Source organism: Girardinichthys multiradiatus, chromosome 4 (genome assembly GCF_021462225.1).
Source record: "Girardinichthys multiradiatus isolate DD_20200921_A chromosome 4, DD_fGirMul_XY1, whole genome shotgun sequence".
NCBI classification, from domain to species: domain Eukaryota; kingdom Metazoa; phylum Chordata; class Actinopteri; order Cyprinodontiformes; family Goodeidae; genus Girardinichthys; species Girardinichthys multiradiatus.
The window spans coordinates 29,852,671-29,868,447 of record NC_061797.1 but is presented as its reverse complement, the minus strand read 5'-3'; the positions used below and the strand labels follow the sequence as shown (position 1 = coordinate 29,868,447).

Sequence of the window (15,777 nt, the reverse complement as noted above, 5' to 3'; positions counted from 1 at the left end):
GGTGTTTTTTGTTCTCACTTGTGCTGGATCATCTCAAGAGTGAGGTCATTCAGCTCGATCTCTTTGGGGTTCAGCATCTCAGTGTCCTCTAGGAGGATGCAGTCAAAATCTGCAAAAACAGGAATCTCACCCACAGACCTACGATCAGACACACAAACTTCACACATTCACCTCTATGGTTCATGATATCAATGCTGCAAAGGGGTTTGCTTCTGCATACCGGTTCTGTTGGATGAAGCTCTCATATTCTCTGTGAGGATCGATGGCTGTGAGGGCAGATGACATCTCACTGTGGATCTTCACCACTTCATGGTGGAGGAGGGTGGAGATGTCGAAGAATTCCTGCAGGATCTCTTTCCTGGATATGAAGAAGTCGGAGAGTTGTTAAAAACTGATACACATGTTCAAGCCTCTTGTAAACTACATTTTCTTTAGACAATATTATAATTTCAGATTAGTAAAAGTACATTGCAAAAGTGTTATTCCCCCCATGAAATTTTCCCATTTGCCATCCTATCACCACCACATTTGGATTTTATGATACAAATGTGTGTATTATATCAAAGCGGAAAGAAATGATACATGTCTATAAAGAATTTGTTTACAAATAAAAATCTGAAAATAGTTGTTTGTATTTGTATTCAGCTCCCCTGAAACAATAATTTGTATAATCACTTTTCGCTGCAGTTACATCTTCAACTCTTTTGGGGCATGTCTCCTCAACTTTGTACATCAGGAGATGGAGATGTTTTTAAGTATATGTGAATATCAACCTTCAAGTCTTGCAACAGATTCTCATAATACTTGCTGTCCTGTTGAAAAGTGAACTTCCACCCCACTCAAGTCTTTTGTAGCACCAACGTGATCTTTTTTCCACTGTGGTTATATCGAGTCGTGGACAATAACAAGAGCACATTTTCCAACACACATAAAATATTACATGTAGACCAAAAAGCTGAAATTTGGTTTTCTTTCAACTGTTCACTCAGACTCTCACCATGCTCCCCAGCGTAGCCCTCTGAAGCTCCTATTTCTGTAGATATGTATATTTCTGTAAATATCCTCATTGTTGCACAAGGGTACGATAGACATAGTACCACCAGAGGAGTGGTGCTCTCAAGGGTGCTCACAGGCTACAACTTGTGTCTAAACAGATATTGCCTCCATGGGATCTCCCAACTGTTTTGAATGTGCTATTACAAGTACCTTTTGAATCTTTAGATCAGGTTGAGCTTAAGTTTCTGTCATTTAGGCCGAAGCCAACAGGAGGGCTGTTGCAAACTTTTCCCTTTAACCATAACTGCCCTCAGAAATTTTCATTTATGATGCAGGCTTGATTGCATGTATACTTATATTAAAATTAGACCAATTTCCATTATTTAAGACTGTTAACAGTGTGCATTGGAGCAGAAGTATCAAATAAAGTGGACAAACATCTACTACTCCCCCCAAAGAGTCAAACTTGGAGCATTCTTGGATGTTTAATTCTGAACTTAAGGTTCCACTCATGTTCAAAGCAACCTGTGATGTGCATCACAGCCATTCAGGAATCCCTGCCTTATTGAGTTTTATAAAGATGGTTAAATACTTTTCAAAGGGGTCCCAGCTTTTCCAATTTTTTCCTGAAGCCTCTCAGAAGTGATCATAAGGGTGTCTGCCTTCTGAAAGCTCTCATCTGCCAAAGCAAATTCGAAACATAACCTCCCAAACAGTAATTCTGGTCATGAATCAGATCTGCTTTGATCTCCCAAAAACAAACTTTCTCCTTTTTACAGTTTTTAGTCCGATTTGAACAGGACATATGAGCAAGAGAAAGAGAAGGGAGGAGCAAAGGTTATAACAGAAGAAACAGCGGCTCCAAAGCTCCGACTCTATCCTATTTCAAAGACTACCAATGACAGAATAAAGGGTTTTTTCAAGGCTTCACACTTTCTACTTTTGCCCTATTTTTTAGAAGCATGTTGCATGTCGTGAATTTAAGTATTCATGGGGTTCTGAGATGATGTTTTTCTACCTTAGTTACTGTTTAACCTGATAGTCTTCAGCAGCAAGTTTTACATTAAGTTATTGGAGTCCTTGCATAAAAAAGCCATAAAAATACTGAATAAAACACCTAATACATTTTAGTTTTACATAAATACAAGCTGTTAAGTTAAAAATTTACATTTGCCTGTTTTATGTACAAAGTTTTGAGCAATTTAACACAACTCCCTCTAAAAATTACATTAAATACAGGCCCTGTTTAGTCTGCTGCCCCTCTGACCCGGTCCTGGATAAACGAAGACGACAACGACAGGTCAGAGAATATAATTTACAGAACAAGGTCTACAGTTGAGGGAGATTGCGACGTCCTTTTCAGAATGACCTACTGTTCACAAAAAGTATTTTCCATTAAAAGTAATATTTTAATAGACCACCTCCAGCTATAAAGACCAGGGGAATGTGCTCTGGTTTTAAGGGACACATTAAAGGTGTGGCTCAGGTATCACCAGTCTTGTGGCGCTCCATCTGTGTTGACAGTCTAATTCTTGCACACACACTCACAGTTATATATTCGCACCCCCAGGATTCCACCGCACTCTTGCAAAATCTTTTCTTCTTGTGTGTTGCTTAGCCCTGCACCTAATTGCATGATTTCATTACTTTTTCATAGATTTTTAGTTTTATCAGAAGGATTACCAGCAAAAAACCAAACATTATTAGTAATAGAAAATTTGGACTATAGCTGCTCTTACACCAATGACCCAGCTTTCTTAATTAGACTACAATGGACTGTTATTACTTAGTTCAACTTCAGTACCAGTAAAAGCAATATATTATTAGCACCTGAAAATGTAGATGTAAGATATAAGAAGAAGAAAAGAACCAAAAAGAAAGAGTAAAATGAATTCTTAAAAGAAAAGTTGTGCTGTTTTTGTTTATTTTTTGTCCCTGAAAGATAAACCTTCTACACTGGGAAAACAGCAGTTCTGCATAGCATTTCTTTAAAAACAGATTTTGTTGTTGTTTTTCTTCTTCTCTGTATGATTTGACTGTTGTTTTCCTGACCTGCTGTGTTTGGTACCGCCCACTGACTGAAATGAATATTTTCCCTACTGGCACAGCCCACACCATCATAGGAATGTGGGCTGCACGCAGAGGTCTGCAGAGACGGCTAGCAGACAGTAGCGGGTACAGATGACAGACATCAAGCAGGTTTTGTGGTTCAGCGCACAGTCAAGCAGATTAGGTGGTCAGAATTAGGCTTTAGCTACAGCAGGTAACATACTGACTACAACTGTACAGAACCCAGCTTTAAAAAACTGAATGTCCTTTAAATCAAAGCAGAATATATATAAGAGTTGATTTTTGGTAATTAAAGATTTAGCAGAATGTTTAAAACAAAATTAAACATGAGTTAGTAGAATTCGAACAGCCAAATACTCCTACTGTGTTAGGATTGAATAGTAAAACTCAACTCTTATCTGTGTGTGAATACAAATCACGTGTTAGTATAAGAGACTGATAATGCTCCAGTAAATATTCCCACTGTGTTTAAATGATGGTTTGAAGACATTTCCAGAGTGTCTCTAATTCCCTTTAAGTCCCTCAGACACATAGACTGTGTTAAATGCAATCTTACAGGATGAGCACCATCTCCTGCTGCAGGGTCTGCAGTGCACTGAGCAGAGCCGGCTGCATCTGGCTGTAGTGATGCTGATGGTAAACACAAGATGCTTGCACTGACAGCACGTACTCATTGTGGAGCTCGTGCAGTTTAATGGAAGTTTTTATGAAACGCTCCCTGTTCTTGTCTCTCTCCTTATCTGCATACAAACATAAAAAAGAAGAAGAAGAGGGAAATGACGGGGTCTAATTTTCAAACTGATTCTGGTTAGAGAAGTAATAATCCTCAGAGTACCCACCTTTACTGGTATCCTGGTACTTCCTCCTTGCCTGAGCTGCATCTTTAGCTGCCTGCCTGTAGCTGTTTTTCAGCCTCTCCAGCTCTGTTTGGGTCACCTTTCCAACCAAAAAAAAGTAGTTTTACTCATGAATGACAACATATGATTTTGACCAGATGTTTGTTTGGTCCCCAACAAAGGTCTTCTTTCTAAGATTGAAAGGCAAGTGAGCTGGAAAAAGACAACAAGTTGCTTCACAGACACCGAAGAAGCCAAATCAAATCAGAAACTGACAAAAAAAACAATGCAAAGGCTCTAAAACTTGTTCTCTCCTTTTGGTTTTAGAGTTTCAGTTTCACTACCTCGGTCTGCATCGACAGTGCCCCGAACTTTACAATTCTTTTTATTTCAATCACAACATCCAATGCATTTTACTGGTATTTGGAAAAGGATATATGGCCTTAAATGTTTTTGTGAATAAAAATGTAGGGTGTTTCTATTTACTGCCTTTTACTGAAATTCTTGTAAATAAAATCCAGTGTAACTAAATGCTTTCAGAAGTCACCTAATTAGTAAAGAGAGCTCAGCTCTATGTGAGATAATTGGCCAAAGGGTAAATCTGGAGGAGCTGCAGAGATCCATAGCTCAGGTGGGAGAAGTGGACTCAACAAATCCAGCCTTATGGAAGAGCTGCAAGAAGAAAGTCACTGCTGAAAGAAAACTGTAAAAAGTCCCGGGTGTAGTTTGTCACAAACCATAAGGAGGACACAGCAAACATGCAAAAGAAGTCGTTCCGGTTGAGACTAAAATTTGAACGGTTTGACCTAAATGTCAAATGCATTTGAAAGAAAAACAAATACTGCGCACCACAACATCTCTATAGCATAGTGGTGGCAGCATAATGGTGGGAGGATGTTTTACTTTGGCAGGGACAAGAAGCTGGTCAGAGCTGATGAGTCAATGGATGAGGTTTTATTATTTTATTATGTTTTTTTTAACCTGTCCTGTCTGGCAGTGTAGTACTCAAAACTGTTGTCTGAGTGCCAAGACAAAGCATAACAGCTTTACTTTTACAAGTAGAGCTGCCTTATAAATATTAAAAAAAACATAAATATAAAAGACTTTATTAGAAATTGCTTTGGGATTATTTCAAAGACATGGGTGGATGGATGGGGTGAAAAATAGGGTAATTCTGAAAGAAAATCTGTTAGAGGTTGTTTAAAACCTAAGGAGGGGGATAGAGGTTTACCTCTCCCCATGCAATCTGACAGCAAAGCTGGTAGAGACGCACCTTAAAAGACTCGCAGCTGTCGTCACATCCATTAATGGTTCTACAGTATGAACAAAATATCGAATCACTGACTTATAACAGGCACTTTATATATATGCATGCTGCACTTTTCAGATTATTAGTCAAACATTTTCAAAACCATGTATTCTCTTCACTTTCACATCACATTTATGGGCTACTTTGTATTATGTTTATATTCAATTCCAATAAAGTTTGTAGTGGTAACGTGAACATTTCAAAGTGTATTTAGTGTTTTTGGAGACATCTGCAAAGTTGGAAAATTACAGAGTAAATATAGCTGGGTGTGGTGATATGTGTGATTTACTCTGTAAAATGAGAGTGAGCACTACAAAACCAAGACACAGGAAGTGGACAGCAGACCTGCTGTGCTTCTCTTCACAAGGAACATGAAAGCTGAGAAACAACATTTGAGGAAATGATCTGACCTTTGCCATGTAGCTGGTAGCAACATTTTAAAGCCCTTTGATAGCATCTCTGACTCTTTGTTAGTTCAATAAGGACGAAAAACCTCTATCTATTGTAAAACCACAGAGTGATGCTCGCTTTGCACTGCAAAGTAATAGCACCATGTTACGCAAACGGCCCAACAAATGTTTGTGCTGCAGCCCAGCGTGGATTTACAAAAAGTTACACTTCATTTGCTTGATGTAATTGGGTAATAAAAGACAGTAGGGCACGCCACCGGTTTGAGATGGTTTCAAATTGCATTGTGCTCTTTTGCTTCGGTTTAAGAGAGGAGAGTCAAATTTCAAAGCAGCCACTTATTTCATCCGTGGTGGCAAACAATCTACAATGTTTTCTCATGAATGTTTAAGTCATTCTTTAAATAAACACAAAGTATTGCCACTTTGCTACATCGCACAAGTAAATTGATGTTTTATTGACCCAAAAAAGAGAAGATTTAAAAGAACATTGTGGAGTTTAAAGAAAACAAAATGTTCGGAGTGAAATACAGCACACTGACAACCTATGCATCGCATTATTGTAAAATGGTGACTTGTGTGGCTGCAGAATGTTTCAGTGTATCTAAATTTGCGTAAGTTGGTTTTAAATAACTTTGACGTTGTTAATATTTAGCACAAAACTTTGATTGATCATTTGCTTACAGGTGCCTTGTGGACCTTTAATTGCTTCAAATGAGAACGAACTGAAAACATTTGTCCGTTAGGCTTTAGACTGGACTTCCTGTACATGTTTATTGCTCCTCTATTTCAGGCCTGTGGTATTTAAAACACAGAACAACAGTGATCTAAATAGAAAAACTGTTTTGAGCAGTCATGTTAGAGTGGCTTAACTGCATTTCTTATAAAAGTGGTAGGAAGGTAGTCTTTGCTAACTGTGTCTTCATACTTAAACTGAACAAATCATCATATTTTAAAGCCAGAAATCAAAAATATTTTTGAAATTTCAATCTGCCTTTCTTTTGTTTTTAAATGCGGAAGTAGTTTTAAAACAAATTTTCCAGAACAAAAAGAGTCTCTAGAGTCACGTCCAGGAAGCAGGTCCATATACAGGTCCTTCTCAAAATATTAGCATATTGTGATAAAGTTCATTATTTTCCATAATGTCATGATGAAAATTTAACATTCATATATTTTAGATTCGTTCGTTCGTTCGTCGTCTTCCGCTTATCCAGGACCGGGTCGCGGGGGCAGCAGACTCAGCAGAGACGCCCAGACGTCCCTCTCTCCAGACACCTCCTCCAGCTCCTCCAGGGGGAGCCCAAGGCGTTCCCAGGCCAGCCGAGAGACATAGTCCCTCCAGCGTGTCCTGGGCCGTCCCCTGGGCCTCCTCCCGGTGGGACGTGCCTGGAACACCTCCCGAGGAAGGCGTCCAGGAGGCATCCGGTATAGATGCCCGAGCCACCTCAACTGGCTCCTCTCAATGTGGAGGAGCAGCGGCTCTACTCCGAGCTCCTCCCGGATGGCCGAGCTCCTCACCCTATTTCTAAGGGAGTGCCCGGCCACCCTACGGAGGAAGCTCATTTCAGCCGCTTGTATCCATGATCTCGTTCTTTCGGTCATGACCCAAAGTTCATGGCCATAGGTGAGGGTAGGAACGTAGACCGACCAGTAAATTGAGAGCATTGCTTTTCGGCTAAGCTCTCTCTTCACCACAATGGACCGGCACAGCGCCCCCTTTACTGTGGCAGCTGCACCGATCCGTCTGTCAATCTCCCGCTCCATTCTTCCCTCACTCGTGAACAAGACCCCGAGATACTTAAACTCCTCCACTTGAGGCAGGAACTCCCCTCCAACCTGAAGAGGACAAGCCACCCTTTTCCGGTCGAGTACCATGGCCTCGGACTTGGAGGAGCTGATCCTCATCCCAGCCGCTTCACACTCGGCTGCGAACCGCCACAGCGCATGCTGTAGGTCTTGGCTAGAGGGGGCCAGCAGGACCACGTCATCCGCAAAAAGAAGAGACGAAATCCACTGGTCCCCAAACCAGACCCCCTCCGGCCCTTGGCTGCGTCTAGAAATCCTGTCCATAAAAGTTATGAACAGGACCGGCGACAAAGGGCAGCCCTGCCGGAGTCCAACATGCACTGGGAACAGGTCCGACTTAGTGCCGGCAATGCGGACCAAACTCCTGCTCCGCTCATACAGGGACCGGATGGCCCCTAATAAAGGGCCCCCGATTCCATACTCCTGGAGCACCCCCCACAGGGCATCACGAGGGACACAGTCGAATGCCTTCTCCAGGTCCACAAAACACATGTGAACCGGTTGGGCAAACTCCCATGAACCCTCGAGCACCCTGTAGAGGGTATAGAGCTGGTCCAGTGTTCCACGGCTGGGACGAAAACCACACTGTTCCTCCTGAAGCCGAGGTTCGACTATCGGTCGGACTCTCCTCTCCAATACCCTGGCGTAGGCCTTACCAGGGAGGCTGAGGAGAGTGATCCCCCTGTAGTTGGAACACACCCTCCGGTCCCCCTTCACACCCTCCGGTCCCCCCTATTTTAGATTCATTGCACACTAACTGAAATATTTCAGGTCTTTTATTGTCTTAATACGGATGATTTTGGCATACAGCTCATGAAAACCCAAAATTCCTATCTCACAAAATTAGCATATCATTAAAAGGGTCTCTAAACGAGCTATGAACCTAATCATCTGAATCAACAAGTTAACTCTAAACACCTGCAAAAGATTCCTGAGGCCTTTAAAACTCCCAGCCTGGTTCATCACTCAAAACCCCAATCATGGGTAAGACTGCCGACCTGACTGCTGTCCAGAAGGCCACTATTGACACCCTGAAGCAAGAGGGTAAGACACAGAAAGAAATTTCTGAACGAATAGGTTGTTCCCAGAGTGCTATATCAAGGCATCTCAGTGGGAAGTCTGTGGGAAGGAAAAAGTGTGGCAGAAAAAGCTGCACAACGATAAGAGATTACCGGACCCTGAGGAAGATTGTGGAGAAGGGCCGATTCCAGACCTTGGGGGACCTGCGGAAGCAGTGGACTGAGTCTGGAGTAGAAACATCCAGAACCACCGTGCACAGGCGTGTGCAGGAAATGGGCTACAGGTGCCGTATTGCTCAGTTGTCCAAAGTACCTTTTTCGGATGAAAGCAAATTCTGCATGTCATTCGGAAATCAAGGTGCCAGAGTCTGGAGGAAGACTGGGGAGAAAGAAATGCCAAAATGCCAGAAGTCCAGGGTCAAGTACCCACAGTCAGTGATGGTCTGGGGTGCCGTGTCAGCTGCTGGTGTTGGTCCACTGTGTTTTATCAAGGGCAGGGTCAATGCAGCTAGCTATCAGGAGATTTTGGAGCACTTCATGCTTCCATCTGCTGAAAAGCTTTATGGAGATGAAGATTTCATTTTTCAGCACGGCCTGGCACCTGCTCACAGTGCCAAAACCACTGGTAAATGGTTTACTGACCATGGTATCACTGTGCTCAATTGGCCTGCCAACTCTCCTGACCTGAACCCCATAGAGAATCTGTGGGATATTGTGAAGAGAACGTTGAGAGACTCAAGACCCAACACTCTGGATGAGCTAAAGGCCGCTATCGAAGCATCCTGGGCCTCCATGAGACCTCAGCAGTGCCACAGGCTGATTGCCTCCATGCCACGCCGCATTGAAGCAGTCATTTCTGCAAAAGGATTTCCGACCAAGTATTGAGTGCATAACTGTACATGATTATTTGAAGGTTGACGTTTTTTGCATTAAAAACAGTCAGTCAGTCAGTCAGTCATTTTCTACCGCTTCTTCCATAGTGGGTCGCGGGGGGAGCTGGTGCCTATCTCCAGCAGTCTATGGGCGAGAGGCGGGGTACACCCTGGACAGGTCGCCAGTCCATTGCAGGGCAACACACAAACAACCATGCACACACTCATTCACACACCTAAGGTCAATTTTAGAGTGACCAATTAACCTAACAGGCATGTCTTTAAAAACACTTTTCTTTTATTGGTCGGATGAAATATGCTAATTTTGTGAGATAGGAATTTTGGGTTTTCATGAGCTGTATGCCACAATCATCCGTATTAAGACAATAAAAGACCTGAAATTTTTCAGTTAGTGTGCAATGAATCTAAAATATATGAATGTTAAATTTTCATCATTACATTATGGAAAATAATTAACTTTATCACAATATGCTAATATTTTGAGATATTGGTGGCTTGTCCTCTTCAGGTTGGAGGGGAGTTCCTGCCTCAAGTGGAGGAGTTTAAGTATCTCGGGGTCTTGTTCACGAGTGAGGGAAGAATGGAGCGGGAGATCAACAGACGGATCGGTGCAGCTGCCACAGTAATGGGGGCGCTGTGCCGGTCCATTGTGGTGAAGAGAGAGCTGAGCCGAAAAGCAAAGCTCTCAATTTACTGGTCGGTCTACGTTCCTACCCTCACCTATGGCCATGAACTTTGGGTCATGACCGAAAGAACGAGATCACGGATACAAGCGGCTGAAATGAGCTTCCTCCGTAGGGTGGCCGGGCACTCCCTTAGAGATAGGGTGAGGAGCTCGGCCATCCGGGAGGAGCTCGGAGTAGAGCCGCTGCTCCTCCACATTGAGAGGAGTCAGTTGAGGTGGCTCGGGCATCTATACCAGATGCCTCCTGGACGCCTTCCTCGGGAGGTGTTCCAGGCACGTCCCACCGGGAGGAGGCCCAGGGGACGGCCCAGGACACGCTGGAGGGACTATGTCTCTCGGCTGGCCTGGGAACGCCTTGGGCTCCCCCTGGAGGAGCTGGAGGAGGTGTCTGGAGAGAGGGATGTCTGGGCGTCTCTGCTGAGTCTGCTGCCCCCGCGACCCGGTCCTGGATAAGCGGAAGACGACGAACGAACGAACAATATGCTAATATTTTGAGAAGGACCTGTATGGATGATGATGAAGCGTCTGTAATGACAACTTCTGTAAAATCTGTCATGGTAATCAAGGAGTGAGTTGTACTCTTGCTAAAACAAAATAACTTTTCAAAGGCACCATGTGGAATGGATGAGTGAAGTGTTTTACATGACCAGGTTCATGACTGGCCCTCGCTTTACTGAGGACTTTGAACTGAGCAATACATTTTACAATTCACATAAGGAACTTAAGTGAAATACTGATATCATTTGGTGCTCTATTTATCGGTGAAAACAAAATGTAACCTGCTTTTTTTTAAGAGGAAAAGTTTTAGTATTTATGCGGAAAAGAGCCATAAAATTTCCCCTCCAAGAAGGCAACTGCTGAATGTGTGTTGTGTCTGTTTTTGCATCCCCAATTTAGCCGTCTCTCTACAAATTTGCAGCTCTGGTTGAGAAGAACAGAGAAAAGCTGTGGCATAATACTTTTAACTTTTCTTGCAGACCATCACACATGTAAGTACACAAAATAATAATATTGAAGCAAGTGATGAATTTGTCAGACGATAAGCTGAACAGCTGTTGGATTTTATCAAGGCGAGTTTTATGTGCTTTAAAAGGGGCTGATATCATATAAACATACATATATATATATATATATATATATATATATATATATATATATATACATATTTATATACAGTACAGACCAAATGTTTGGACACACCTTCTCATTCAAAGAGTTGTCTTTATTTTCATGACTATGAATATTGTAGCTTCACACTGAAGGCATCAAAACTATGAATTAACACATGTGGAATTATATACTGAACAAAAAAGTGTGAAACAACTGAAAATATGTCTTATATTCTAGGTTCTTCAAAGTAGCCACCTTTTGCTTTGATTACTGCTCCACACACTCTTGGCATTCTGTTGATGAGCTTCAAGAGGTAGTCACCTGAAATGGTTTTCCAACAGTCTTGAAGGAGTTCCAAGAGATACTTAGCACTTGTTGGCCCTTTTGCCTTCACTCTGTGGTCCAGCTCAGCCCAAACCATCTCGACTGGGTTCAGGTCCGGTGACTGTGGAGGCCAGGTCATCTGGCGCAGCACCCCATCACTCTCCTTCTTGGTCAAATAGCCCTTACACAGCCTGGAGGTGTGTTTGGGGTCATTGTCCTGTTGAAAAATAAATGATGGTCCAACTAAATGCAAACCAGATGGAATAGCATGCTGCTGCGAGATGCTGTGGTAGCCATGCTGGTTCAGTATGCCTTCAATTTTGAATAAATCCCCAACAGTGTCACCAGCAAAGCACCCCCACACCATCACACCTCCTCCTCCATGCTTTACGGTGGGAACCAGGCATGAAGAGTCCACCCGTTCACCTCTTCTGCGCCGCACAAAGAACCAAAGATCTCAAACTTGGACTCATCAGACCAAAGTACAGATTTCCACTGGTCTAATGTCCATTCCTTGTGTTCTTTAGCCCAAACACGTCTCTTCTGCTTGTTGCCTGTCCTCAGCAGTGGTTTCCTAGCAGCTATTTTACCATGAAGGCCTGATTCACACAGTCTCCTCTTAACAGTTATTCTAGAGATGTGTCTGCTGCTAGAACTCTGTGTGGCATTGACCTGTTCTCTAATCTGAGCTGCTGTTAACCTGTGATTTCTGAGGCTGGTAACTCGGATGAACTTATCGTCCGCAGCAGAGGTGACTCTTGGTCTTCCTTTCCTGGGGCGGTCCTCATGTGAGCCAGTTTCTTTGTAGTGCTTGATAGTTTTTGCGACTGCACTTGGGGACACTTTCAAAGTTTTCCCAATTGTTCAGACTGACTGACCTTCATTTCTGAAAGTAATGATGGCCACTCGTTTTTCTTTACTTAGCTGCTTTTTTCTTGCCATAATACAAATTCTAACAGTCTATTTAGTAGGACTATCAGCTGTGTACTGTATCCACCTCCTGCACAACACAACTGATGGTCCCAACCGCATTTATAAGGCTTGAAATCCCACTTATTAAACCTGACAGGGCACACCTGTGAAGTGAAAACCACTTCAGGTGACTACCTCTTGAAGCTCATCAACAGAATACCAAGAGTGTGCGGAACAGTAATCAAAGCAAAAGGTGGCTACTTTGAAGAACCTAGAATGTAAGACGTATTTTCAGTTGTTTCACACTTTTTGGTTCAGTATATAATTCCACATGTGTTAATTCATAGTTTTGATGCCTTAAATGTGAAACTACAATATTCAAAGTCATGAAAATAAAGACAACTCTTTGAGTGTGTCCAAACTTTTGGTCTGTACTGTACTGTATATATAGTCATCAGTCAGTCAGTCATTTTCTACCGCTTATTCCATAGTGGGTCGCGGGGGAGCTGGTGCCTATCTCCAGCAGTCTATGGGCAAGAGGCAGGGTACACCCTGGACAGGTCGCCAGTCCATCGCAGGGCAACACACAAACAACCACACACACACACACTCATTCATACCCCTAAGGGCAATTTATAGTGACCAATTAACCTAACAGGCATGTCTTTGGTCTGTGGGAGGAAGCCGGAGTACCCGGTGAGAACCCACGCATGCACGGGGAGAACATGCAAACTCCATGCAGAAAGACCCCTGGTCAGGAATTGAACCCAGGACCTTCTTGCTGCAAGGCAACAGTGCTACCAACTGCACCACCGTGCAGCCCTATATATATATATATATATATATATATATATATAGCACCCGAACATCCCTTTCAGACAGCTTCCTCTTGCGTCCACAGTTAATCCTGTTGGATGTGGTTTGTCCTTCTTGGTGGTATGCTGACATTACCCTGGATACCGTGGCTCTTGATACATCACAAAGACTTGCTGTCTTGGTCACAGATGCACCAGCAAGACGTGCACCAACAATTTGTCCTCTTTTGAACTCTGGTATGTCACCCATAATGTTGTGTGCATTTCAATATTTTGAGCAAAACTGTGCTCTTACCCTGCTAATTGAACCTTCACACTCTGCTCTTACTGGTGCAATGTGCAATAAATGAAGACTGGTTACCAGGCTGGTCCAATTTAGCCATGAAACCTCCCACACTAAAATGACCGGTGTTTCAGTTTCATTGTCCAACCCCTGTATATATATGTATATATATATATATATATATATATATATATATATATATATATATATATATATACACACACACAGTATAATTTCTTTATTTCCTTCTAGCCTCATAACATTTCTTCTAAATCTTCCTTCTTCTATACAAAAATGACCACATAAATACTAAATGTTCCTTTTATGAGATGCTGTTATCACTACTTTGGTGTTGGGTGGCTATATTGTTATTAATTTAAGCCCAAGTTCAGCATTTTAAACGTAACATCAACACTCTTCAACAACAATTGGCTGCCTTCATGGCCTTCTCTTTTTTGAATACATCCATTTCTCCATTTTTGATCAGTAAAATGAATATAACCATCATGAGCAACATGCCTGAACCCAAATAAAACAAATAACAAATAAAAGCTCTAAACAGAATGACAGATGCCATTTAATGCAGTGAGAACACTGAACATCACATTTTAGACTTCTCTCCATTTCTTAGACAAAAACAAGCCCAGAAAGTTACATGTCCAGCAGGAAGTTGATAAAGAGGTAAGAGAGGCACCTCTCTGTGTATGTTTTATTTCACACCTTGTTGAGCTCTTGCCTCAGAAGGTTCCAGTGCTCTGCATAGGTTTTGCGGAGCTGCTGTTTGTCTCTGATGAGCAGTGTCAGTTTGCTGATAGGCCCATCCAGGAGATCCTCAGAGCGGCTCCTCATCACTTGACTGAGGGACTCTGTCTGTAAGACCAGCACTCCCCACGACTGACACAGACAGTCGTGGGGAAAAACCATCAGAGATCACACCCATCTTAGTTTTCTCAGGATGAAACATGCTTAAAAAAAGATTTGAATGCAACAGGATGCAGATTGCACAAAGAGCCATGAAATGTCTTGTTTCCACTTTCAAGAAGTGAAGCTATTTAACATCCAAGTGCCTTAAGTTTAATACACGGTGTGACTACATCCCCATTCTGGTGGCTCACATGCATTTTTTACCTGAATAGCAAAACGTGTTTTAAATAATCCATGTAAATGTGCTCATCAGATATTCTGAAAGCCATGTAGATAAAATAGTAAGAGGAATTTGCAGAATTCGTAATGGTATTGCAAAATAAGTGCAATATTATGTGGAACCAAGAACACATTAACAGAAAAAATAAAATAAGGAAACTGGAAGAAATAAGTAATAAAACCATTAATGCACATTATTTTACAGATTTTTATTTATAGTTTTGTACCAGTAATATTTAAACTAAGCCTTTTTTTAAATTAAGGTAATCTTTTTGATATCTTTAGATTCCCAAGATAATATGCACTCTACCAGACGTTTCAGTTCATCAGTACAGAAGTAGAGAGGACGTCACCTTGTTGAGCTGACTGATGTAATCCAGGCCCGAACTGGTCTGAGGCCGGTCCATCTTCTCGGCCATGGCAGTCATTTGGTGGAGCTGCACTGAAAACTCACGCTCACTCTTCGCCCGCTGACCCATCCACTTCTTCATGACCTCCATCAGGTGAAGCTCAGAGTCCAACAGCCTCATGACAGCTGCATGGGCCTGTGGACACCGGAGATCCTCACCGAAACCCATCTCTGAACTGATGCAGTCTCCTTCTGCCAGGGATGCGCTATTAGCAGTGAATCCAGCAGCACGTTCTCATGACTGAAGCAGCTGCTCTAATGACCAGCAGTGTCTCTCTCTCTCTCTCTCTCTCTCTTTGCAGCCATGTAGAGGTTTCACTTCCCTGTGAACAAGAAAAAAATGTACAGTGGTTTGTGTGAGGCAGTACTTCCTCGTGTATGTTTAAATGTGGTTCTACTTTCAATCTGCAAACAACTTCAGTCGCATAATACTCCTAAACTCCATCATATAACTGCTTGTTTCCTAAAAACACCTTTTGCTTTTGCAAAAAAAAAAAAAAAAAACAGCCAGATGCTGAATACAGCCTGCAGTAGACTTCTGAGATGAAATCATGGTGCTTATCTACATAATTCATTTTGTCTGTTCATCTGCCACTCCGTGCAACAAAAAACAAGAGGTTTGAAGTTTGATCAGCTTGGTTGTGTAGGCAAGAAGACTTCCTAACCTAACCTCAAAGATCTCTGCTCAAACAAAGAGTCTAAACAAAAAGATACCCAAAACAATATAATCAGCAGCAATTTAGCACATAACACTAAATGT

The 15,777-nt window shown here is 42.3% G+C and overlaps 1 protein-coding gene across 1 annotated transcript in view; it reads right to left on the bottom strand.

Moving 5' to 3' along the window:
* The window catches only part of fes (FES proto-oncogene, tyrosine kinase), a 31,294-nt gene extending 15,957 nt beyond the window's left edge, over positions 1-15,337 (bottom strand). Inside the window, exons 1-6 of the mRNA XM_047362574.1 lie at positions 14,962-15,337; positions 14,186-14,359; positions 3,906-4,002; positions 3,623-3,806; positions 221-358; positions 19-138 (exon numbers count right to left, since the gene is read on the bottom strand). Coding sequence (XP_047218530.1) covers positions 19-138; positions 221-358; positions 3,623-3,806; positions 3,906-4,002; positions 14,186-14,359; positions 14,962-15,186 — 938 coding nt within the window. The 5' untranslated portion in view covers positions 15,187-15,337. The remainder of the gene's footprint in view (positions 1-18; positions 139-220; positions 359-3,622; positions 3,807-3,905; positions 4,003-14,185; positions 14,360-14,961) is intronic.
* Positions 15,338-15,777: the final 440 nt, after the last annotated feature.